This window comes from Notolabrus celidotus, chromosome 11 (genome assembly GCF_009762535.1).
Source record: "Notolabrus celidotus isolate fNotCel1 chromosome 11, fNotCel1.pri, whole genome shotgun sequence".
In the NCBI taxonomy this organism is placed as follows: Eukaryota; Metazoa; Chordata; class Actinopteri; order Labriformes; family Labridae; genus Notolabrus; species Notolabrus celidotus.
The window spans coordinates 29933912-29958929 of NC_048282.1; the positions used below are offsets into that span (position 1 = coordinate 29933912).

A 25018-nucleotide genomic window follows, 5' to 3' on the forward strand; every position below is an offset into this window, starting at 1 on the left:
TTTAAAAAGGTAATATTAGCGCTGTGGAGACCTCTACAAAACATTTGTTTTGTATATTTGGAAAGCTCTGCTAATGGTAATAAGTCAAATTTATACCGGTATGGTCATATAACAACAATCAGTAGGCATTTTTGCTATGTGTGCGCGCATCTTTACAGATTGCCACATTCAACATGGCACAGAGGTTGATGTACGACTCAGCCAGTCAATGCGGCATCTACGTATATGTCTATGGCCCGAGGGTACCTACCTTTTCCGGTTTGGTTAATGCCGTTGTGTTTTCTGATTTGCCGTTATGTTTTCTGTTTTGCCGTTGTCGTTTCTGATCTGCCGTTGTGTTTTCTGTTTTGCCATTGTGTTTTCTGTTTTGCCATTGTGTTTTCTGATTTGAAGTTGTGTTTTCTGATTTGCCGTTGTCGTTTCTGTTTTGCCATTATGTTTTCTGATCTGCCATTGTGTTTTCTGATTTGCCATTGTCGTTTCTGTTTTGCCATTGTGTTTTCTGTTTTGCCATTGTGTTTTCTGTTTTGCCATTGTGTTTTCTGATTTGAAGTTGTGTTTTCTGATTTGCCGTTGTCGTTTCTGTTTTGCCATTATGTTTTCTGATCTGCCGTTGTGTTTTCTGATTTGCCGTTGTCGTTTCTGTTTTGCCATTGTGTTTTCTGTTTTGCCATTGTGTTTTCTGTTTTGCCATTGTGTTTTCTGATTTGAAGTTGTGTTTTCTGATTTGCCGTTGTCGTTTCTGTTTTGCCATTATGTTTTCTGATCTGCCATTGTGTTTTCTGATTTGCCATTGTCGTTTCTGTTTTGCCATTGTGTTTTCTGTTTTGCCATTGTGTTTTCTGTTTTGCCATTGTGTTTTCTGATTTGAAGTTGTGTTTTCTGATTTGCCGTTGTCGTTTCTGTTTTGCCATTATGTTTTCTGATCTGCCGTTGTGTTTTCTGATTTGCCGTTGTCGTTTCTGTTTTGCCGTTGTCGTTTCTGATTTGCCATTGTGTTTTCTGATTTGCCGTTGTCGTTTCTGTTTTGCCGTTTCTGATTTGCCGTTGTGTTTTCTGATTTGCCGTTGTCGTTTCTGTTTTGCCGTTGTGTTTTCTGATTTGCCGTTGTCGTTTCTCATTTGCCGTTGTGTTTTCTGATTTGAAGTTGTCGTTTCTGATTTGCCTTTGTATTTTCTGATTTGCCGTTGTCGTTTCTGTTTGCCGTTGTGTTTTCTGATTTGAAGTTGTCGTTTCTGTTTTGCCATTATGTTTTCTGTTTTGCCATTGTGTTTTCTGTTTTGCCATTGTGTTTTCTGTTTTGCCATTGTGTTTTCTGATTTGAAGTTGTGTTTTCTGATTTGCCGTTGTCGTTTCTGTTTTGCCATTATGTTTTCTGATCTGCCGTTGTGTTTTCTGATTTGCCGTTGTCGTTTCTGTTTTGCCATTATGTTTTCTGATCTGCCGTTGTGTTTTCTGATTTGCAGTTGTCGTTTCTGATTTGCCGTTGTGTTTTCTGATTTGCCGTTGTCGTTTCTGTTTTGCCATTATGTTTTCTGATCTGCCGTTGTGTTTTCTGATTTGCCGTTGTCGTTTCTGTTTTGCCGTTGTGTTTTCTCATTTGCTGATTTGCCGTTGTCGTTTCTGTTTTGCCGTTGTGTTTTCTGATTTGCAGTTGTCGTTTCTGATTTGCCGTTGTGTTTTCTGATTTGCCGTTGTCGTTTCTGTTTTGCCATTATGTTTTCTGATCTGCCGTTGTGTTTTCTGATCTGCCGTTGTCGTTTCTGTTCTGCCGTTGTGTTTTCTGATTTGCAGTTGTCGTTTCTGATTTGCAGTTGTCGTTTTCTGTTCTGCCGTTTTGCACTTCAGGGCCACCGCAGGATTTCTGCTTTGTTGATTCATAAAATAAACTGAATGCTTTATCTGGATGAGGTTATGAATTACTCTTGGTTACTCTATGAATTTAAATAAAGGAAAACTTAGTAAAGTCTTAAAATCTGAATGTTCGATGACCACATATATGTGGTCTGGCCAGTGGCAAATCTATTTATTCATGTCCCCTGTCTACATCAGTGGCTTATTGTGTAATGAGGAAACTGGCTGCCATTTTGGTGCTAGTGGTACGGTTTTAAAAACGAAGCACGATGAAGCCCATACAATAAGAGGCTATTTGTAGCTTAGGAAACTGATGTTTTGTTCGACTCCCGTCATATATTACACAGGGGGACGAGTCGGGCGACACTCACAATGAATGTAGGCCTCGTTGTCTTTTAGTCTGTCTCCGTGCGTGGTGCAGCTGGTGTAATGGCAGCACTCTTGACACAACTGCACAAAATGGCCAAAGGACACTGTATATTCACTCTGTCCCTGTGACGAATCGTTGGGTTTTATTCGATTTTATCAGATTACAAAGTGCTTCGTCGAACATATAAATCGTCCCCTCTTATACCGCTGCGATGTTAGATAATACAGCTAGGTGGAAGGACAAAAGCAACTGACTTCAAACAATGGCGATTTCGCCTCCATTAGGGTGTGAACGTGAAAACCGTGTCATTACTGTATAATGGTGCAACTATTACTTATTATTGACTGTTTTCGTCGTCGTCTTGACAAATATGATACAGTTACCGTGTTGTTGTTTTTAAAAACACGCATTTTAAGGACAGTTTTCAGTGTAGCTTACACCAGACGTTGCTCGCGTTAACGGCTCTCTTCCTTACTCGACAATTTATGTTACTTAAAATGTCTTCCCCAATTGCAAATTTCCCAAATACACTACAAGCGACAATTACTCTGATAAATTCGGCATATCAAGGTTACTAATGTGTATAGCACATAGGTATGGCACGGTAGTAATGTTCTTAAATCATGTATAGTTGTTTTCGGAAGTAGTATTACAGGGAGTTGTAGTATGCTAATAAGTTAACTAGAAAGATGCCCGAAAAACACACACATTTTAGGGACAATTTTCCGTGTAGCTTGTGCTAGACATGGCTCACGTTAACGGCTCTTCTTACTCGACAGTTGGGGTCACTTACCCAATTGCAAATTCCCCAAATACACCACAAGAGACAGTTACTCTGATGAATTCGACATATTGAGGTTACTAATGTGTATAGCACTTTAGTACTGTTCTAAAATCATGTCTGGTCGTTTTCGGAGTAGTATTATAGGGGGTTGTAGTATGCTAACAAGTTAACTAGAAAGATGCCCGAAAAACACACACATTTTGGGGACAATTTTCCGTGTAGCTTGTACTAGACGTGGCTTACGTTAACGGCTCTTCTTACTCGACAGTTGGGGCCACTTACCCAATTGCAAATTCCCCAAATACACCACAAGAGACACAGTTGATACATTCGACATATTGAGGTTACTAATGTGTTCAGTGTAGTAATGTTCTAAAATCATGCCTGGTCGTTTTCGGAGTAGTATTATAGGGTGTTGTAGTATGCTAACAAGTTAACTAGAAAGATGCCCAGCTGAAGGTTGCCTCAAACGGTCGGTATTTTAACTTGAGGGGTGTGGAGCTAGCATGTTACTCGCAAAATATGCCGTTAGTGTGTGCTTATTATGGGTTTATTTTACAGTGTTACATACATTCATAGAGTTGTTCGTCACTATAAACTTTTGAATACTGGGTGAAAAAAATCAATGTGCAGTTAGCTAGTGATGCTTGGGTTAGTTTGGCTAGTTGTTGGCACAGAAACCTGATAGAAACCGGTTTCGTAATACCGTGATATGTAAAATAGCCACACTATGTGGGACAGCCCCTCGGTATCCGTCCTCCAATGGATCTTTTCTGTACGTCATGGGGGTAGGTGGTTCGCCGCTGTGCTGTAGGACGAAGGCAAGAGTCAGCAGGAGTAGGATCGCTTGAATCTATAGAACCACCGAGGTAAGTGACTCATTGTTTCCATTAAGACACGTGGTTTCTAACGAGACTTAATCCTTTTGAAAGTAGACTTAAGGCCGATAGCTACATGGTTATGTTACTGGTTGTATTGCTCCGGTTTGTTGTTAATTCAGCCTTCTTCTGGCGTGCAACTAGACACAAAGACCGGTGCTATAACAGTAGACCATGGTGGTTCTTATTATGTCCGGATAATGAACGCTGTTACATTAGAGTAGTTTCTCTTTACTGGTGTATGCACACTTAGTCTGCTGTTATAACAAGTTAATAAACAGCAAATGTGCTTTACTTTTTGTAGCTTTGATCGCTGCTTTCATGAGAACAAGGCTGCAGCAGCCACATGTAATGTGAAACCATATAGACAAACCCTTATCACAGGCATTAACACACCGGTCTGCGTGCAGCAACTAGCCGCACATTGATAGTGTTATTTGCTTGGTATCATGCTTGTTTAAGTGACAGGGAACTCGTGTTAAAGCTTAAGTTTCTTTGGGGAGGAAAAAGTGGAAGTTGTGCACAGGGAGGTTCGCGGCAAAATATGGTTAACGCGAGATTTCTTTACATTGAGGAGGAAGGGGAGGAGACAGCAGCAGCAGCGTGGCTCCAATGGCCTCAGCTCATGCACACTTCAGTGTACACAGAAAATGGAGCAGAATGCAAAATACTGACAGGCTTCATCCTTTATCTTCCACAGTCAGACAATAGAGGATTAGAAACCACCCCTCTGGCCCAGTCTGATCTACCCCCACCACCCCCCCCTCCCTACAATTCAGCACAGGGGAAGGGGTAAACACTAGCTGGGGCAATACTGACAGCCATGTTGCTGTAATGGGAAAATGTTGGGATATTGTCTTTATGAATCACAGAAAACTAAGCGGTTCAGCACAGGATGCATGTCAATACTAGAGGGATGGTGGCAGCATTGGCATAAAGAACATCAGGGTTGGGCTGCTCATTTAAACACAGGATCCAACAAGGCTGTTATTTAAGAAGAAGAAACGTACTTTATTAAAAATTCGATCACATGCAGAAACAGACACATACAGTGAACATGCACGTTGGGAGAGATGTCAGAGTGAGGATACTGCCGCCAACCAGCGCACCCCGAGCAATTAGGGGTTCGGTGCCTTGCTCAAGCGCACCTCAGCAGTGCCCAGGCAAGTGAACCAGCACCTCTCCAGCCACCAGTCCACTTGCCAAGCTTGGTCCATGCTGGGACTCAATCCTGCGACCCCCCGGTTCCCAAGCCAAGTCCCTATGGACTGGGCTACTGCCTTCCCCAAGAATAGAGGAGTACTTTGATATCACAAATAACACTTACAATAAACAAAAAAAACACACAAATGAAGTAATTTCCTCTCTTCCATCACTAAATGCACTGACATCATGGCAATCAGGCAGTCCCCAGGGTTTGCTAAATGTGATTGTAATACAAAACAACGAGGAAGCCACTTGAAGAAATCAAGGAAATATTACAAAATATGATACGAGTATTATGGTACAAAAAAGTGCATAATTTAACTCAATGGGTTGCCACCTTGTTCTGCATATTGTGTTTTAATGATATACTTTTTATTTTATTTCTTACAGGGCTGCAAGATGTCAAGTACAGCCCTTGTGACTCCTCGTAACCTCAATGATAAATCCAGTCGCCTGTACATCCTGAACTGGGTCAACAACCTGTTGAAGACAGACTTCAGAGATGTGCGGCACATTGGCTCAGGTGAGTTATCAGTTTGAGTGGAACTTGTTGTGTTTTTCATTGCACCTTGTTGAACTGTAATCACATCACTTACCAACATGAATATTATGAATGAGTTCCACTGCTGCACAGCTATGTGTAAAGCTGCTGACCTTCGCTGTTGTGGCCATGTCAAGCTCCCTATAATGTTCTCTTTACACTAAGTTCTGCAATGTGTGGAAGTGATGGGCTCGACATGAGAGATGATTGTCAAGAAAAAAAGCACCAGTTTTAAAAGGACTCTTTGGCTGACTGCCAGTTACTTTCTTTTCGAGTTCCATTTGATGTATCTTGTATTTAACAGATTGCATTTTTATCCAGATTTCTAAAAGGACAACATTTTTTCAGATAGCCTACATAACAGTCAAAGGTCACGTCTCTTAACTCAGGCTGAAACAGCAACAGAGGACTGTGATAGAAGGATCCATTTTATGCCGCAGACAACAAATGTTTGCATCATGTCAGCACAAAGTCACGGTCTCTCACCGCCCAGCCCATTGAAAAAAGTCACCCTTACCTCTGCAAGAACAACAACCCCTGAACTGTTTTCTTATGCACGTGTGACCCTACAGGCGCCTGTCACTGCCTGATCACGGACTGGGTTATTCCTGAAAGCATTGACATGACCCAGGTGAAGTTTGATGCAAAAAATGATAATGACTGTAGGCACAACTTCCGCCTCGTTCAAGAGGCCTTCAGCAAGCACGGCATCAAAAAGGTGGGTGCACTTTATTTCTTTGTTACGGAAGCATTACAAACAGGGGCGTGGGTCCATATATAAAAAACTTGGTGGGATACTCCCCCCTTTTATTGATATGCTACATACCAGGGAAACTACCACTGATTTTTCATGGGGGGTTGTTCATGGCTCCACAAAACACTCTGCAGACTGGCCTGCTTGTGATTCACAAATCATTTTTACTTACTTAGGACACGGATAAGGTGCATGGGGCAAAGTTTTACAGGCAGGTGTACATAAAATAGTATTTATACCAACTATTATTAAGCTTCTTATTCATCAACGAAAAAAAATTATCAATTACAATTCCTTACAGATCTGTCGTTTTGTATCTTTATAGTTCTATTGTAAGATAAAACAGTGAAGATGCTGTAACAACATTTGAAGAAGCTCACCAGTGAGATGAGATGTTTTTAGTCTTAGCGACCGTCCCCCTCCGCTATTATTTTTAGTGTACACACATTAGAAGTGTCTTAATGTTGTATGAAGAGTATTCCCTAAATGTCAAACTCATCAACTAACATTTAACACAGACATCCACACATATAATTGGTACATTACACATGTGGTACATCAGTGATTTAAAATGCCTTGAAAATGTATTCAGGTATATGTGGGATTTTTTGTGTTTTCACATATTTTAAAGAGCACCGTTTCCCTGTATCCCTGTTCACTAAACCTGTTTCATGTCTTTATTTGTCTTGATTCAGACTCTCGCAGTTGATGAGCTCATCAAAGGGGATTTCAGATGCAGCTTTGACACGTTGAAGTGGTTCAAAGCTTTCTTTGTGGCAAACGTGAGAAGTGATGATTATGCTTATTATGATCCTGTGAAAGCTCGGAACAGCTGTGATATCCGCCCCATCCTAGAGGACACCCTCATACTTCCAAAACAACGAAAATGTAAGATATCATCTTATTTCTTATAAGATAATGAAATAAAAGATAGTGTTGTTAATACATGAGACATCCACAGTCATTGTGCAGTAATATTTTTCTCCTTGTACTTTGACAGATAAATGGAAACCAGCATCAAATGTGGAGAAGACCTTCGTTGTGACAAAGTACCCTTACTCTACAAAGTGGAAAGATATTTATGATTGGGTGGAACAGAGCACGCATGGAGATGACTTTACATACTGCAGCACATGTGGCAGGAACTTGGTCACATATCGTAGAGGCCTTTTTGAACTCAAGCGACATGTAGACACACGGAAACATAGGAATAGAACTGCGCTGTCCAGGCGTGTTACGCAGCCAAGCCAGTCCTCTGAGCCACTGCCTTGCAGCGAAGCAGCCATTCGATCTATACACAAACAGTCAGGCTCTGCTGAAGATGAACAAGTGTTGAGACAATTTGAACACTTTAAACAGGGGCCGCAGTCCCCCAAAAACATCGCATCTGTTTGCCAGCACACGCCTTACTGTGTGTATGTCTATGGAGGGGTAACACTGGAAAAGGATGACGCTGATTTTGTGGTCCTTGTTGGGTTTTTTGATGTTGACACCTCCAGGCACTGCATCAGAATTCTGGACACTCTTCAGTCCGTGGATGGTGAGGAGGATCAGAAGGCAGCAGCTGTAGTTGAAACCTTGAAAAAATTCAAGTTACCCACAGAGAATCTTGTGGCTGTGTACTGTGATGGTAACGAAGCAGCCTCAGAGAAGATCTGCTTGCAGCTCAGGGAACTCAACCCCAACTTCGTAGCCTTGGGAGGGCTGTACACCATCCCTGATGCTGCTTGTCGTGCATTCATTAAAGAGCTCTCCAACCAGGTTCAGGAGCTGTTGGGAGACCTCCATGCTCATCATTCCACCTGCACTACCAAGAACGACAACCTCACAGCTCTTTTTGGCTCAGATATCAGTGCGGACAGCTCATCATTTCAAGTCACCACCAGCTGCCTTAAGTTTTGCCTTTTTGTTACAAAAATGTTGGAAGTTTGGACGGATCTTGTGTTATACTTTGAGTCTTGCAACAAAGATGACGACAAGGTCAAGTCAATCTGCTCCCAGCTGCAGGATCCCAAACTCAGGGCAACATTTATGTTTCTGGAACAAGCCCTTAAACCTCTGCACACTTTCCAGAAGCACCTGCAGACAAACGAAGAAGATGCTAGAGCAGACATGCTGCTCATTCTAGAGGAGGCCAGTAGCCTGCTGAGCATCTACACCTCCTACTTCCTTCATCCTCAGGCTGCTGCACGCTTCCTCAAAGAACACGATCCCCAGATCCTTAAGAACAAGAAGTTCCACCTGTCGATCCCTGAGCTCAGTCTGGGTGGCAAAGCTGTTGAAGACTTCCTGAAAGAGTCTGAGGCTTCAGAAACACTGCCGCTGCTCACAGAGGACGTGTTGTCCTTCTACATAGCAGTCACAGGTTGCATTGCAGAGGAGCTGCCTCTCAGTGAAGGGGTGCTAAGGAGTGTAGCACAGCTGCTGAACCCTCAGAGCAGGGACAAAGTGACAGGGAAAGCTGTAGAGGAACTGGGAACCAAGCTGGGAATCTGCAACTCCCCTGAGGAGGTCAGCCAGCTAACAAGTGAATTCCTTGTTTATCAGCTGGCAGAGGAGGGAGAGAAGGAAAACCAGGAAGGGGCAACACTGGAGACACACTGGGCCAGTGTGCTGAAAGACACCAAGCCGCTCTCCATATTCAGAAAGCTGGTTCTGACACTGTTGTCTTTCCCCTGTCCTCCCCTCGAAGCTCAACATGTTTATACCCAGGTATGCAAATGATGTCGCTCATCAACGTGTTTTCTGTGTATGCTCAAAATGTTCTTATATTTAATCAATGCTTTTCTTTTCTCAGGCCCTTGAAGGTGAAGATTCTGCACAGTTCTCCGAGAGCGAAAGTGACATATTGTCTGACAGTTTTCTCTCTGACTTGACCAACAACAGGGACTCCCCCGTTCACACTGAAGGTATGACTTATAATAGACCATCTAGGGAGATTTAAGAAGGGGTTCACCACCTTTCATGGGATGATACTATAATTGATTTACAGTGAATGAAAAGGATGTTAAGCAGAACTGTATAAAAAGAAAATGCATTCTTTTCTAGATCTGAACGGTGGACATAAGATGTTGAGGCCATGTGAAATCCGCCTTACAAAAATAAACGGTAAGATAAAAATGCGTTGCTTTGATCAGCATGCTCTGTCTGAAGGACATGCTTTGCATTTCATCAGAGAAGTGTTATTCTACTCTTGCTAAAATGTTAAATTGATTTTACTGTAGCTACTCGGCTGTATAAAAAAGTCATAGTACAAATAATGTTTTCTAATGAGTAGTTGGGTTCAGGCTCTTTTTATTCTCCTTATGTATTTGTTCTCAAACACAATCTGTTCTTTCTGTTTCCTTTCAAAGAGTTAAAGGATGAGAACGGTCATATTCCTGGTGAAAATGGCATCATTTGGAAAGAGGTAACAGATTTTTTCCCTCCATCACTTTCATACTTTTTAATCTGCTCCATCTCAATCGAACGCGGATAAAGAAAGCAAGATATTGATGACAAAAAATCTTGGCTGAGTTTAAAGGCAGCAGTAATGTCTGTTAAATGATCATTATTACTGTCAGCTACACATTACAGCAGAATCCAGCGCGTGCCAAAATCTACTGCCTTCATCAGAAATGTCGTCAGCTTAGAGTCATAGTTCCACTTTGATTTTCCCTCCCTCTACTGTGTGTGTGGGTGTACATTTGCATGCCGTTTCACTTTTGGTGTAATGGGAGTGTGTTGTCTCTCAGGGGACCGTTAGGGGGAGTTATGGCTGGGAGAGCAGCTTGCGCCAGAAGCCACAAGCCCGCACAGTGTTTCAGGCTGGTCCGGAGTCCAAAGATGAGGGGGTAGGTATACTACATGTATACTACCAGTATACCTCTGGGCAATGACAGGCCTCTTTGACCCCTGAAACACCACTAGAACATAAAAAAATATTGATGCTGCATGATAAGAACGAGGGGTGAGGCTTGGTAGAATTTTTCACATCTGCATTCTTCTGAATCTCACAGGAAATCTGTCTCAATTTAAAACTGAAAATTCTTTAGATTTATCCTCCTAAGTTGAAACAAAAATCCGGAATCAACATTTAAAAACCCTTTTGATTGATTTAAAATTTTATATTTTGAGAAAATATTTTGCAAAAAAGTTTTTTTTTCCTCAGAAATAATTCAACAACTAAGGCATGAATACATTTGGAGTTGTTTGTCTCGTGCTTTCCAGCTTCATTATGTGCATATTATAATTTAAAATTGCTGCTAATATTTTTGTTGATATTTGACAAATTTGGTGATGAAGACAGACAAACAGCTGCTGTCAACCCAAAAAAAATGCAGATGTGTTTTTATTTAATTTATAAGAATCACACACCCATTTCAACAGATTGCTTTTAGCCTCAAACTTATCGGTTCTAAATTCTGTTAACATTTAGACTGAAGAGGAATCGTCATCCACTAAATCAACTCTAAGAGGACGACAGAAACAGGCCTACCAGGTAAAACAACATCAACAGGAAGTATATTGAACAAACTTCTTGTAATAGAAATAACTGTGTTTAATTTAATGGAGGAACATGGATAGAATTTTTAATGGGTTTTGTTTTTGGTCTGCAGGATGGAAAAGGGTTTCCAGTAGGAGAGCTGGTGTGGGGGAAAGTGAAGGGGTTTTCCTGGTGGCCGGGGATGGTGATGCATTGGAAAACTAAGTCCTCTCCCCCTGGTATGCGGCGGGTGGAGTGGTTTGGAGACGGGATGTTCTCAGAGGTGAGGATTGCAGAAAAAAGTGTCAACGTGACACACATCACATTTGCGGAAACGTACTTTAACATCTTCATCACTTTTTGTTGCAGATATACACAGAGGGTCTGATGAAATTAAGTTACTTCACCAAGTGCTTCTGTCAGAACTCCTTCGCCAGCTTGCCTATCTACAAAGAAGCTATCTTCCAGATCATCGAGGTAAGACAAAAACTGGGAGCAGAAATCTTCAGTTTCAGTTTCCTCTAGTTCTCTGCCTACAATCTTCTTGTCAGCTTTGATCTAACCACACAGATCAACATAACAATTATTAAACTCTGAAAACTGCAACTAGTTAACTCTCATGAGCAGCGTCTGAAAGCAAGTTTTTCCTAACCTGGCACTGCAGCAGGTCACAAAATATTTCTACCAGCCCTTCAGTGTCTGTCTTCTTGAGCTTAAGAAGACAAATGTAGATAAACCTGATGTGAACAAATAAGTGGAAGGTTTGCTACAGCAGCTATAAGACTGAATAAGAAGATTTAGGTTTACTCTGAAAGACCGAACTCTCATCAACTGACTATTCAAAATCTTTTACTAAAAGAATAATAAGTCATCAGTTCTCTCAAATAAGATGTGTTTTATGCAGAGTTAAATCAAACTGACTCCTCAGAAACTGTTAAAAGTCATCATCATAAATCCTCTCTTTCAGCTGGCTGGTGAGCGATGTGAGAAGTCTTTCGCTGCAGCACAAGGGAATAAAGAAAAAGAGTTGAAGCTGATGCTGGACTGGGCTTTTGAAGGATTCTTGCCTACAGGACCAGCAGGATTCGTCCCTCCTGGTAGGCATTCACTTATTAAAAATTTAGTTAGAGGCAGCCTCATACAGTGGGTTGGTTCAGACAGTAGCAGGCAGTACATGTGTCTGTCTGGATCTCTAAGCACTTCCACTTCAACGTCTCTTTTCCACACGAATCAAATCAACCTTTTGTTAATGAATTTTCTTTTGATTTCATCTTTCTCTGGCCCTTAAGATTCTGCTCCCCAATCACAACAAGAGTCTTCTGACTCCGCCCTGTCTGACTACCAGCCACCAGCAAAAAGGAAATATGTGTTCAAAAACAGGACGACTGGACCTCCCATCGTCTACAACAGAGGTACAAACCATACAAAATCTCATGAGTTTTAACATTTTATGAATTCTGTTGATTTATATTGTTATCAAGATTATGTTTCAAAATGTGCGATTTGTTCTAAATCTACCTCACAGAATCGATACCAGAAAAGGTCAAAGAGAAGGGAAAAACAGTTGAAGGTAAGTGTTCACGATAGTTTAGTTGTTATTCAGAAGATTTGATATCAACATTAAATTCTCATTCTAAGGTATCGCTTTGTGTTTTCAGATGTTTGTTTGTCTTGTGGATCCTCTGAGATTGAAGTGGCGCACCCGTTGTTTGAAGGTGGTCTTTGTCCAAGATGCAAGGTAATCTAATAACCCTGATGATCTAATTCTGTTTACTTTTTGTGGTATGCTTTACTCCATCCCAGCCCACTTTGTTAATGTCTAACCTCCATCTGAGACACAGCTGCTATTAACATCCTAAATGCCCTTGTCACTGTTTGCAGATGAACTTCTCAGAGACACTGTATCGCTACGATGAAGATGGCTACCAGTCGTATTGCACCGTGTGCTGTGCCGGACTCGAGGTTATTCTGTGTGGAAACGCCAGCTGCTGCAGGTAAACACTGACCAGGGCCAACAAGTGTTCATTATTTATCACTGTTAACTTACATGAGAGTTTCTTATATTTACAGTCATGTTAATCAAATACTGAAATCGTAAGAATCTAAGTCGAGGCACAGTAAGAAAGCTCTGAGTTTAAACCGAGCTGACACTCATATCTACGTTCTCTGATGTTTCTGTCACTTCTAGATGTTTCTGTAAGGACTGCCTGGAAATCCTGGTCGGCCCGGGAACCTTTGACAAGATGAAAGATATCGATCCTTGGAGCTGCTTCTTCTGTCTGCCATCACAGTGTGAAGGGAACCTCAAACTCAGACCAGACTGGAGTGTTAAGATTCAAGACTTCTTTGTCAACAACAGCGCTATGGCATTTGTATGTACAACACTTTCTTCACTCTTTGCTTTTCTAGTTTCCATGTTAGTGTTTATGCTCTTTGTAGAATCAGGTTTGATACAGACTGAGTCTACAAAGGACTAAATTGTAATGGCTCAACTAATAGTACTGATTCTGGTCTGTCCATTCAACAAGTCTGAAGGACCACCTATCAACATTCAGTTATTATGTAACCACAAGCTTTTAGGAGTGTTTCCATCAAGCAGTTCAGTTCGGTTTGGTTCAGTACAGTTTGGTTAAGGTGCATGCACGCTAACAGATTAGACCGCTCAGAACTCACTGAAAATCTCACCAAAATAAGAGGCCAAAATGAATCTTGGCCAAATTACACACGCAGCTGAGGGCTGCATCGGCTCTGTATCAGTTATGTGTATGTCACAAGCGTAAAAACATATTATGGTAGTACATTTCAAAGCAAAATGTATTTTTTCGGAGGGACTTCTTTTGTTTTCACACAATGCTTTTATTCTGAAATTGCATCCAGGACAGTTAAATGGTAAAAAATCAACTTGTATAGCTCTTTATTCGAGCTTACAGGGAACTTAAGTTGACAAAAAATCTCAATTATCACTTTGGCTTAAGGCAATATGTTAATTATTTAATAAAATCATGTTACAGGTAATGTTTCTTCTTGTGCAACCTCCCTCTCTCTTTGCATCCGCCTCTGTGCCCCTCTCACTGCTCAGCTGGTGTCTGTGTATCAACTTTCAAACAAGATCAAGACCAACCCCTGACGCTCGTTTAACACTGAAAAGGATTCTCTGATATGAATGACATAAAACAGAGTCATAATTCATTAAGGCCCATCATTTAACTGATCAAATAAGATGAGGTCAGGAGAGATAGAATCCAGTAAATATCTCCTCCCCCATCCTGTCCATCAATCAACAGACTGCAGTGTGTCTAGCTCCACCCTTTAGGGTTGGATAGGTATGCTCGGTGCCCAAACAGAAGGGTGCCAAAAAGTAGGACAGTTTGGTACCATTCCAAACGTTTGATAGTGAAATGCATATATTTTCATACTGTGCTGTACTGAACTGAACCAAACTGATTGGCGAGATCGCAGCTTGTGTGTCCTTCGCTGTGTAGGAAACCTCTGAAGGACATGGAGACCGGTCCATAGTGTTGGCTCAGGAACTGAAACTGAACATTGACATTTCCCTGACTAACAAAATTATTTGATACTATAGTATGAGCATTTTTGTTGAGTGAAAGCAGATATGCGGTCATGTGTATCACAATGAAAACGGAAACATCACTACTAGTTACTTTCTTTACTTAGAAAATTCATGATCAGAAACTTGTGTGAATGTCTGTAACTGTTCAGTCTTAAAACTTCAAGAGACAAACAAGTTTCTGGTTGAAGCAGTATTTTCCAGGTATATAACAGGATATGATTTATACATATGAGTAATAATTTCTTTTTCACATCTCCTCACCACAGGAGCCTCACAGAATCTACCCCTCCATCTCTGCTGATCTACGCCGACCAATCAGGGTGCTGTCACTTTTTGATGGCATTGCAACAGGTCGGTTCATTAGTGATATGAAAATCCTGTAAAGTCAGATAAATTCACGCAGTCTGGGATGTTTTGTATGTAATACTGAAGTGAAATGTATAAGGACAATGTTCCTTTTATCAATAACTTAAATGTAACTACTGTGTGATCATGACAGGATACCTGGTGCTCAAAGACCTCGGCCTGAAGATCGAGCGCTACATCGCGTCAGAGATTTGTGATGATTCGATCGCTGTGGGGATGATCAAGCACGAGGGGAAGGTAGAATATGTCAACGATGTTCGGACCATCACGAGGAAACATGTGAGTGCAGGCTGGACTACTTTAATTATGTCGCAACAAATCTGAACAGTTAGCAGCCTTTCTTTTTCAAGTTAATTTTTCTGTGTGTACCTGTCCCGCTGAAAATGCTCAAATCAATATGAATATGTGTGCAGCTCGCTGAATGGGGTCCAATTGATCTCCTGATTGGAGGCAGTCCATGTAACGACCTTTCCATGGTCAACCCTCTACGAAAAGGATTATTTGGTATGCAGTCCTCAAACTTCTTCAAACACTTTTATTTTCAGCTCTGAAAACTGAACGCTAAACAAGAAGTATCTTTTAAGATATTGGAGGAAATAAGGTCACAAACAGCTCTAACACTGCAAGTTTTAGCATCTTCCACACACCCTAAGTCCTCCTTAATAAATCCCTTCTGTTCATCTTTCTCTCTTTGACCTGCAGAGGGCACTGGAAGGCTTTTCTTTGAGTTCTACCGCATCCTGACCCTGCTGAAGCCCAAAGAGGACGACGACCGGCCGTTCTTCTGGTTGTTTGAGAACGTGGTTTTTATGAGCGCACACGACAAGTCAGACATCTGCAGGTTCCTTGAGGTGATTACACTTGATGATTAATACAAATATGATCCCACAGGTAGTCAAAGAATACAGCCTGCACTACAGTCTGTTCTGATGTTTGTTTCTTACATTCTCACTATTTTTTTCAGTGTAATCCAATTCTTGTCGATGCAATCAAAGTCAGTCCTGCTCACAGAGCACGCTACTTCTGGGGAAACCTCCCTGGCATGAACAGGTACATTTTGAACACACACATTACTTTGTTTCATTGTTCCCTCACACTGGAAGATTAAAGTTCAGTTAACATGCCTGTCACTGTTTGTTTTTAGACCTCTCTCCTCATCTCTAGACGACAAAGTTAGGCTCCAGGACTGTTTGGAAATCGGACGCAAAGCAATGGTAGGAGATGTGCTCTCTCTGTAGAAGTCTAATATCAAGAATACATACAAGTTAATACAAAATCTGGAAAGCTTCATTTTTTATATATATATATATATATAATGAATAATTTAGTTTGTTTGAGCTACTTTGAACAGTATGGCCTGTTTTTCTTTTAAAGTATGTTGTGTCTGTTATTGATTCTGTTTTGAATCGTTTAATTTAAACTCTGAATCCTGCTGAACGATTAGAAAAGGCTGAATATCCGTCGTCTGTCAGAAAGATTCATAAGCAGTTGTTTAAAAAATATCACAATTCCTCTTCTCTTCCTTCAGTTTGACAAAGTCCGCACCATCACAACAAAGTCAAACTCCATAAGGCAGGGCAAGACGGGGCCGCTGCCTGTCAGAATGAACGGCAAAGAAGACTACCTGTGGTGCACCGAGATGGAGCAGTAAGCACTTATCACACATTCACACCGTACAAATGATGATCTCATGTCATGTATAAAGACCGTATAGAGCAGGCATGTCCAAAGTACGGCCCGGGAGCCAATCATGGCCCAAGGTCCATTTAATTTTGGCCCCAAGCTTCCATCTTAAATTGTGTTATTTATAGCACAGATATTAATCACATTATGAATCATCTGTTCATTTTCAGTTTCTTTCAAGCGCACACACAAAACTAAAGTCAATCCAGAAACGTCTCAAAAAACTACTTTTATAAAGCCAAAGCACTGGATATTCTGCAAGAATATAGCTAGGAGGAAACACCAGAACTCTTAAAGTTGACAGTTTTTCAAATTAATGTTTTTATCATGATATGAAAATGTGAACACTAAAAGTTCAGAGGACACAAAAGAGGACACAAGACAAGATCAAAATTATGAAATTGTGCAGAAAAGGCAAAATTTGGTGCATAAAAATAGTTCAGAATGCAGGACAAGAATTATTTAGTTCTGAAATGTTGTCTGCTGGTCAGAAAAGTCTTAAAAACAACATGAAATAGAAGTGTGATGAAATCCAGATTGTGATCCTGCCATAGAAAAATAATGATACAATATTTTTCCCGCATTGCCCGACCCTAATGAAAAGAATTTTCCTCCAAAAGAAGATAAAATTTGCTTATGTTTGCGTGGCTTGTGTAGAACTGAGGACTACCTAGTTACTGATTTCTTGAAAAAAATGTAAAATAATTGTTATTAAATAGAGATTTCATATAGAACTTTTATGATTCTTAAGTCTCAGTAGGAGCCAATGGCCCTGAGGTATTCTGACAACATCAAATGTGGCCCTCTTTGAAAAAAGTTTGGACACCACTGGTATAGAGCCTTTTAAATCTCAGAGAGCTGATTTTAATTTATACAGTGTACAACGTGCATGGCACAAAAAAAAGAAAACATAGTCAATACAGTGAAACGATCAGAGGGCGTGTTCTAGAAAGTTGTTAAATCCTGATCTCTGAGCCGACAAGGATGCAGAAAAATGTGATTAAAAAAAGAGTTGTATGTATTTCTTCATTAGTTATGATGCAGAGTATGTGTGAGGCTATTTTGTTTTCTTGACTTTAAGCAAGAGGACAACGTCAATCCGTTAACATTCAAACAGATGTAAGTTAAGTTAGCTGTAAGGATAGTTTTAGCTGTCGTCCTCAGACCAGTTGTTGCCATGAATCACAATATTATGAATAATAAAGTAGTAACAGAAGTGAAAACCATGTGAAATGTACAGCTACAGAGCAACATTGACACAAGGGATGGCACTGTTTCAGAGTCTAGAGCAGGGGTTCCCAAACTTTTCAGCCTGTGACCCCCAAAATATAGATGCCAAAGACTTGTGACCCCCCTGTCCCTCAAAGTGATTTAATGTGGCTTCATTTATCTGGTCTTCAGAAAACTAGCCTACCTATATGAGCATGTGGCTGTGTTTCCTGTGCCGTCATGAATTAACCTACTGCTACTGATGCTTTTGATGATTCACTGTTCACTAACTCTAAACTTAGGAGTCATCTGGCAACAAAGAAAGGCAAAAACTCATTACATTTTCTATTTTCAAGGTTTTATTTAAAGTTTAGCTACTATTTTTGTTGATATTTTTTACTGTGATGGGTAAAATGTACTGTTTTTAGATCATTAAAAAAATAAACATTCTGGAAGACATCTCACCACCTTATTTGTCAAAAAAATAAGATGACTTTGAAAAAATGTCATAGTGTGGAAAATTAAGTGCCAGGAATGAAAAGGATAAACACACTTACTGTAATTGAACACAAACATAATGCTCAAATGTTCTAATCACATTATTACTACCAACTAGGGCTTTCAAAATTGCTCCAAAATGACGTTCAAATATTCGCTCTAAACAAATCCCATCGGTTCGAACCATTCGAATATCTATATTTGTGCATTATGTCAATAACAGGTGGACAAACTAATACAAGGAGACATAACTACTTAAAACTACTTAAATAATGTATTTTTATTTTAGATATAACATGCCTAAAACATCCCTACACATTACAAAACAAGTAAATGACCTAATGGCCGATACCGTAACACTTGTAAGACCGCAGACCTCTTGCTCGCTCGTTCCCCTCCCCCACATCCTGTGTGCAATGCGCTAAGTGAGTGCTGAGCAAGACTTGTGCGAGCAATTAAAGCTCCTGACTCTTGTCCCTAATATAGGCAGGCTTCATTCAGTGATTGAAGCAAACATTATTAACATTAATTGAAGTTAAAGTTAAAAACGAAAAAGTAGTCCACTGACATTCTTGGCGCATTTTATCCCAGTGTCACTGATGTCGGGCTCTTTTAGTCCACTGTCAGTGTAGGGTCTTAGGCCTGACAGGTTATCTGCCAAAAACACAAGACAGTCCACATGTGAAGAGGCCCGATCTCTTTTTATTCACTATGTTCCCAGCAGAGGAAAAGACGCGGTCAGAGCGCACTTAGGATCCGGGGACGGAAAGATTTCTCTCTGCCGTCTGCTTCATGCTGTGCATGTGTGACTCCTGGGACCTGTCCCTGACCCGTCATGCAGGGCGCCACTCGCAAAGCAGCCGCTGATGTGACTTTTTCCACAGTCGAATATTAATTTTCTCAATCGAATCTCTGTGTTTTTTTTAATATTCGAATTTAGAATTTTCGTTGACAGCCCTACTACCAAAAGGTATTTTCAAGTGCAATGAGCAGTGCAGGCACATCCAGTGTTTCAAGTAACAAGCAAATAAAACAAACTTTCAGTTGAGTGTCTTTAAACTGACTGGACTTTTGTAACTTGGCTCAAGTGTGTTCACCAACCTTTTAAATCCCTTATTGTCCACCACTGAAAACGGCTGCAAGGCAATGATTCATCAAATGGCTTCTCGTGTTACTTGTATTCCCCGACTCGTAGATGAGAGCAGTCTGGCAGCGTCTGCAAACAGTTTTTTTTTTGCATGTCCGTCATGTTTTCTCCTCGATCGTTTTTGTTTACTGCAAAACCAAAATGCGTCCATACTTCTGATTTAAACCCGCAGGAGGTTCCACTAGTTTAAGTTTTCCACTCCCCCCCTGCCTCTGTGCTTTCCGCAATCTCTTGGCGCCAGAAAAAAACTACACTAGGGGAAGAACTCCGAGTCCCTGTTTGATAACGTCACATGCCACGGTATTACTGTGAGAATTTTGATACCGAAATACCACGACATTTACAATACCGTTACATCCCTATTGATAACAAATATCTGTTCAACTTAGTCCCTGACTGTACCAAAACCTCAGGCTCCTTCTGAGGAGTAACTTTGTATCACACATCAGGTGATGAGATGTCCGTGTTTACACTTCCCTTTTTTTGACTCCTCAGGATCTTTGGCTTTCCCAAACATTACACCGACGTCAACAACATGGGTCGGAATCAGAGGCAGAAAGTCCTGGGTCGCTCCTGGAGTGTCCCTGTGATCCGTCACCTCTTCGCTCCTCTGAAGGATTACTATGAATGTGAACAACCACTGTGAACAGAACCTCCACCCTCTGGTTGGAGCAGCAGCAGTTAACCCTACGGCCTTATCCTGCCCTGCAGTGCAAGGTTTTTAAAAACCCTCTCCTCTCCTCTGGAAGACTTCACTGAGCTCGTACTGTTTTAACTTTTAGAGTCGTTCTTTTTTTATACTGTGATTCCTATGTCATCAAAAACCGCCAGCAGGCACCGACACTTTCCTTTGGTTTTTGGGTTTCCTTTGATAAACTATGGTGCTGTTATACAAACAATAATGGTGCTCAGAGCCTGAACCAGGAAGCAAGTTCAGACGGTGAGCCAACTATCTTTGGGCTTAACTCAGGTTTTCAGTATCATGAAGCTGGTTGGCTTTAAACTGATCACTGCAGGAACTTTTAGCAACAATAACCTGACGGATCATATGAGTGGAGAAAAGAAGAGTGACTTTACCTTCAGTGAGAATGCCTTTAAAGTAACTCAAACCCAGCCGACAGCTTTGCTTTAACACCAGTCTTATGATGCTGCTTCTTCAGGATCTCTCAGTTAAGCCAGGTGACCCAAAGAGAGACGTCGAACTTGCTTCTCGGTCCAGGCTCACAGTCTCTACCTCAAGACTTTTTTATTGGTTAAAAATCTGCAGTTACATTTTTTATATCCTGTATTTATTTATGAATCTGAATAGATGTTAACATTTCCTTTTTACATGATCCGTGTTTTATATTGTTTTATTGTTTCATCTAATCATGTTGGTTGTTAGCTGTAATTAATTCTGTTGTTTTAACTTCTTATGAGCTAAATTGAATCTGCTATTTGAATACAATTCAGGCCAAATCACACATTACTGACGGTGGTGCTCCAGGAACAACCTCATTGGGTTTGCACATTTTATCTGTTTATAAAAAAAAGCTGTTTGTATAAAACCAAAAATATTGTGTCTTCTCAGCGAGCGCAAACTGTGTTTTTTATATTTCAACGTTAGTGTTTACTTTGATACAACTTAACTGTAGAGCTCTGACTTTGACATGTTGCACAGTGTTTTATGACTCAGTCTACATGTACAATAAGGGATGTGGAGAAGATGATGATGATGATGATGTGATGGAGCTGTTACCACTCACCTGTTTCAGTGTTCTCAATGAAACAACTTCTGTCTTTGTGGTTTGTTAGTAAATGTACAGTTTTAAATTTGGGACTTCTGGGCGGACTGAAGGGGCCTTTTGAAGATGGCACTTTGACAAATTCTAACCATCAATTTTCTTTTATTTGGCATTTTATTAATCAATTAATTATGAGAATAATTCCAAATTAATCTTTATAGGTAGTCTCAGCCCTAAAATGATTGAATGCTATAGAATAAAAAACATCAGGATGATAGTTGAGTATATTTCACAAAATGCAGAATGTTTGTAATCATGTTGCTGTAAAGACTTTTAAAGATTTAGCAGGTTTTGGTTTTAACCATCATTGTTTCTTCTGTGAAGTTTCATTGACCAAATTATGTGATAAATCAAGAAGAGAAATTCAAGTTGTGATTAAGTAAAGTTGGTTTGTGAAGAAGGTGATCCTAGTCATTTGATGGTGTAATCATTATAAGCATAAATCACTGGTGTGGTGCATTAAGTTGCCGTTTACTTGAGTATCATTCTGAGTTTTCTCTGAATCTTTTCTTATTTTCTCTCAACACTGACGGCCCGTTCAGACGTGTGTGGATCATGATCGTAGCAACACTCTTTCTTACAGTTTAAATGTATCATGTTGACTTGACTGAAGGTTCTGATTGTGGTTCTCAATCACTGTTTGTGTCTTACCACACATGACTGTCTCCTGATTTACCTCATTTAGTGATTGTTTGGGATTATCTGCGGTGCTCCACTAAAAGGTGCTAACTTTGCATATACTGTTTTTTGTTGATTTTTTTGGCACCAGCAAAAAGTGAACTTTTCTTACCAGGTGTTGTTCTGCTGTGCGACTTTTAAGATTGTGTCATTGTCCGTTTGTTTCCATGAAATTTCTAAGTGATGTTGAGAAAAATAAGTACGATGTGTAGCTTGTTTCTTTCGGCAAAAAACAACAAATGGCATGTTAGACGCAGTGAATAAATTGTTTGATTCAGGAAGGTGTTTGATGTGTTTTTGTAAGGTCCTAATTATTTACCAGAAAAAAAGCTATTTTCTCTGCAAATATATTTCTTGATCACGTTACGATGCTTTATTAAACAGAAGCTCAGAATAAAGATCTCTCTGTCACCTTAGGAAATACAGCATGCATTTAGTCAATGTTAAGGATAATAATCAATCAATCAATCTTTATTTGTATAGCCAAAAATCACAACAAATGTTATCTCAAGATGCTTTTACAAACATAGCAGGTCTAAACCGTACTCTATGTTGACCCAACATCAAAACAGGATAAGACTCAGTCTGATCTCATCTTAATCCACCATGACCATTGTACCTCGCAGTATTTAGCAAGTTACAGCGGCAAGGACAAACTTCCTTTGACAGGCAGAAACCTCAAGCAGGACCTGACTCATATTAGATCTACTAATAGTAGTAGTTGTAGCTGTTGCTGCTGGGGTAAGATGTCCATTATCAGGTAATAAGTGACCCACTGCAGCCAATCAGAATCAAGTATTCACCCAGACTGTTATTTAAAGCTAATTATGCCACAAAGCACCAACAGCTTAGTGATGAAGCAACACCAGCTGATGCTTGGATAGACAGTGTCCTTCGTCCTAACACAACTTGTGCTGTACAAGATGGGTGGGTTCATAAAGAGGAAACACAACTGTTTACACTCATCAGGATAATCCAATATCAGACAGAGTCTGTGCAGCTTTCCAGGAAACAACCAAAACATCTAAAACTGTCTGATCAGGTGTTCTGTTCTCCATATTTAAGCCCTGAGTGCAGCTGAACTGACTCCACATACAACAACTCTGACACTGCACGATGCTTTTGAACGCAGCATCTCAGAGACTTCCTGGACATGCTGGTCTTACGTCGCCCAGAGTCTCTTTTTCTGTCTGTACCTCGATGTGAAGAACAGCTTAACAGCTCTGTCAGGTTAAATTCTGTCCCCTTTGCTGCCCATACCAAACATTGTAGACGCCCACATGGGTATAAGAGCTACTTAGAGGTTTGAGTCAGATTAAAGTAGCCAAACAAGAGTGTAAAAATACTCTTAATCCTGCTTCTTAAAACACAAGCAAATGTTCTTCAGTGTTATCAGCAAAATAAGCTTAAAGCTAAAGAAGATTCTTCTACAAAATCACTGCTACTGAAAAACAACACAGTACATTTAAAACTGAACATTCACCGCAGTGTAGATTTACTCTGCTGCCTACATGCTGCACGACTGTGGCCTGAAATCAAGAACTGACCTAGACCCCAAGAATCTAAAGCTACTTAAAATTTGCTTTAAACTCACACTTAAGACTATTAGGATTATTGTCTTAATTATAAATGATAAAAACTTTAATCTTCTGGTTATGTCTCTTGTTTTTCTTTATTGAGCAACTTTACCTTTACTGGATATGAAAGAGAGACAGGAAATGTGAGGAGTAGAGAGAAGGGGATGATTTGCAGCAAAGGGTCATGACCAGGAGTAATGTGGTCTCTTCTAGGCTAAGCAACGCCACCAAATGATCTTCATTTAAAGCATGAGACAGAACTAATCTGAATCTAACTTCAGTTAAAGATACATCACAAAGTCATTTCATTCTGATAATCTATTTCAAAGTATCACAACATCGGAGCAGGAAAGATACTAACCTCTGTGAACAGTTGGATTTCATAGAGCACTGGATACATTCCATTTATTTATGTATATAAAAAAAAGTTACACATTGGCACCATTTTTAATATTACTTTATTTTGTATCATTTCTGCCTTGAATCAATTCTTGTCTTTTTTATTTTTACTAACAGTTTCTTTTGTTTTGTTGTTGTTGTTGTTTTTGCCTCTGCATGATTCATTTTTGCATGTACTAAATAACATTTTAAAGGTAGCTCAAAGCTCTTACAAAGAGATTCTAATATACAATAACAGTCAAAATTTTATATTCAATGTTTTTTATTCATTTCAATTATTTTCAACACTGTATTTTAATACTGAAGGCATCAAAACTATGAGATACATATATGAAATTATTTAATCAACAAAAAAGTGTTAAACAAAGCAGAATATGTTTTATATTTTAGATTCTGTAAAGTAGCCCACTTTTTCCTTCATGACAGCTTTGCACACTCTTGGTATTCTCTGAGTCTGCTTCATGAAGTGGTCTCCTTGAATGGTTTCTAATTAACATGAGCCTTGTCAAGAGTTCATTTGTAGAATGACTTGCCTTCTTAATGTGTTTGAGACCATCAGTTGTGTTGTTCAGGGTTAGTACACAATGGATAGCTCTATTTGACTACTGTTGTAATCCATATTATGGCAAAACCAGATTATTTCATAGTTTTGATGTCTTCAGTATTAAACTACAATGTCGAAAATAATTAAAATAAACAAAAAACATTGAATGAGAAGGTGTGTCCAAACTTTTGACTGGTAGACTGTAATTCATGATGATGCTTCTATATGACAGATAAAAGAATATCAGAACATCAGGAGGGAGTTTTACTTCTTCTGTGTTGCCAACTTCAACATCTCTAACAGCCGCTGGCAGTAAGACCAACAGCATGCAGTCACTACAGCTTTTGTTTACACACTTTCCACAGCAAAGATTAACAGCCAGTGATACGACTGACATTCAGAATAAAGCAGGATGAGGTTTGTTGTCAGCAAACATTCGTCACGCACAAAGCGGATGAGACCGACATAGAGGTTAGACTTACTGCTTTGCCAAAAGAGGTCGCCAAGATTGACAAAAGGAAAGTTTCACAAAGGAGCTTTAAAATATTAAAAGCTTTAAGCTTCATTAAGCAGGAAGGAAGTGAAGGTAGTTATTCCATGATGAAATTAAACTGTAATCAATGTTTAAAGTACAAAAACTATGTCAATCAGCAAAGTAAATGTCCTCATTATGAGTTATTATAGAGCATCATTTAAGTGGAAGTTGGTAC

At 39.9% G+C, this 25018-nt stretch overlaps 2 protein-coding genes across 7 annotated transcripts in view; one reads left to right on the top strand and one right to left on the bottom strand.

Annotated features, from left to right (window-relative positions):
* nol4la (nucleolar protein 4-like a) overlaps positions 1-3425 on the bottom strand; it is a 56713-nt gene extending 53288 nt beyond the window's left edge. For 2 of the 3 annotated variants that reach the window (XM_034695974.1, XM_034695973.1), the window contains exon 1: positions 3291-3425. The gene's annotated coding sequence lies outside the window, so the exon portion shown is untranslated. Of the gene's footprint in view, positions 1-2225; positions 2810-3290 lie in introns of those variants that run through there. The other variant, XM_034695975.1, reaches the window with a different exon arrangement.
* On the top strand, positions 2708-22069 carry dnmt3ba (DNA (cytosine-5-)-methyltransferase 3 beta, duplicate a). 4 transcript variants are annotated; one of them, XM_034695969.1, is made up of 27 exons: positions 2708-3480; positions 3801-3877; positions 5483-5615; positions 6206-6351; positions 7083-7275; positions 7388-9099; positions 9185-9296; positions 9436-9495; positions 9741-9796; positions 10122-10220; positions 10805-10867; positions 10986-11135; positions 11222-11329; positions 11820-11949; positions 12142-12264; positions 12378-12422; positions 12511-12590; positions 12734-12846; positions 13041-13224; positions 14690-14774; positions 14923-15068; positions 15203-15293; positions 15492-15640; positions 15754-15839; positions 15934-16003; positions 16318-16436; positions 19822-22069. In XM_034695969.1, the coding sequence occupies exons 3-27, from the start codon at positions 5492-5494 to the stop codon at positions 19970-19972; spliced, it is 4395 nt and encodes a 1464-aa protein (XP_034551860.1). In that variant the 5' UTR covers positions 2708-3480; positions 3801-3877; positions 5483-5491; the 3' UTR covers positions 19973-22069. The 4 variants fall into 4 exon arrangements, with proteins under 4 accessions (XP_034551860.1, XP_034551861.1, XP_034551859.1 ...); XM_034695970.1 differs by having other exon boundaries at positions 2708-3351; XM_034695968.1 differs by having other exon boundaries at positions 2708-3877.
* The last annotated feature ends 2949 nt before the right edge of the window (positions 22070-25018 follow it).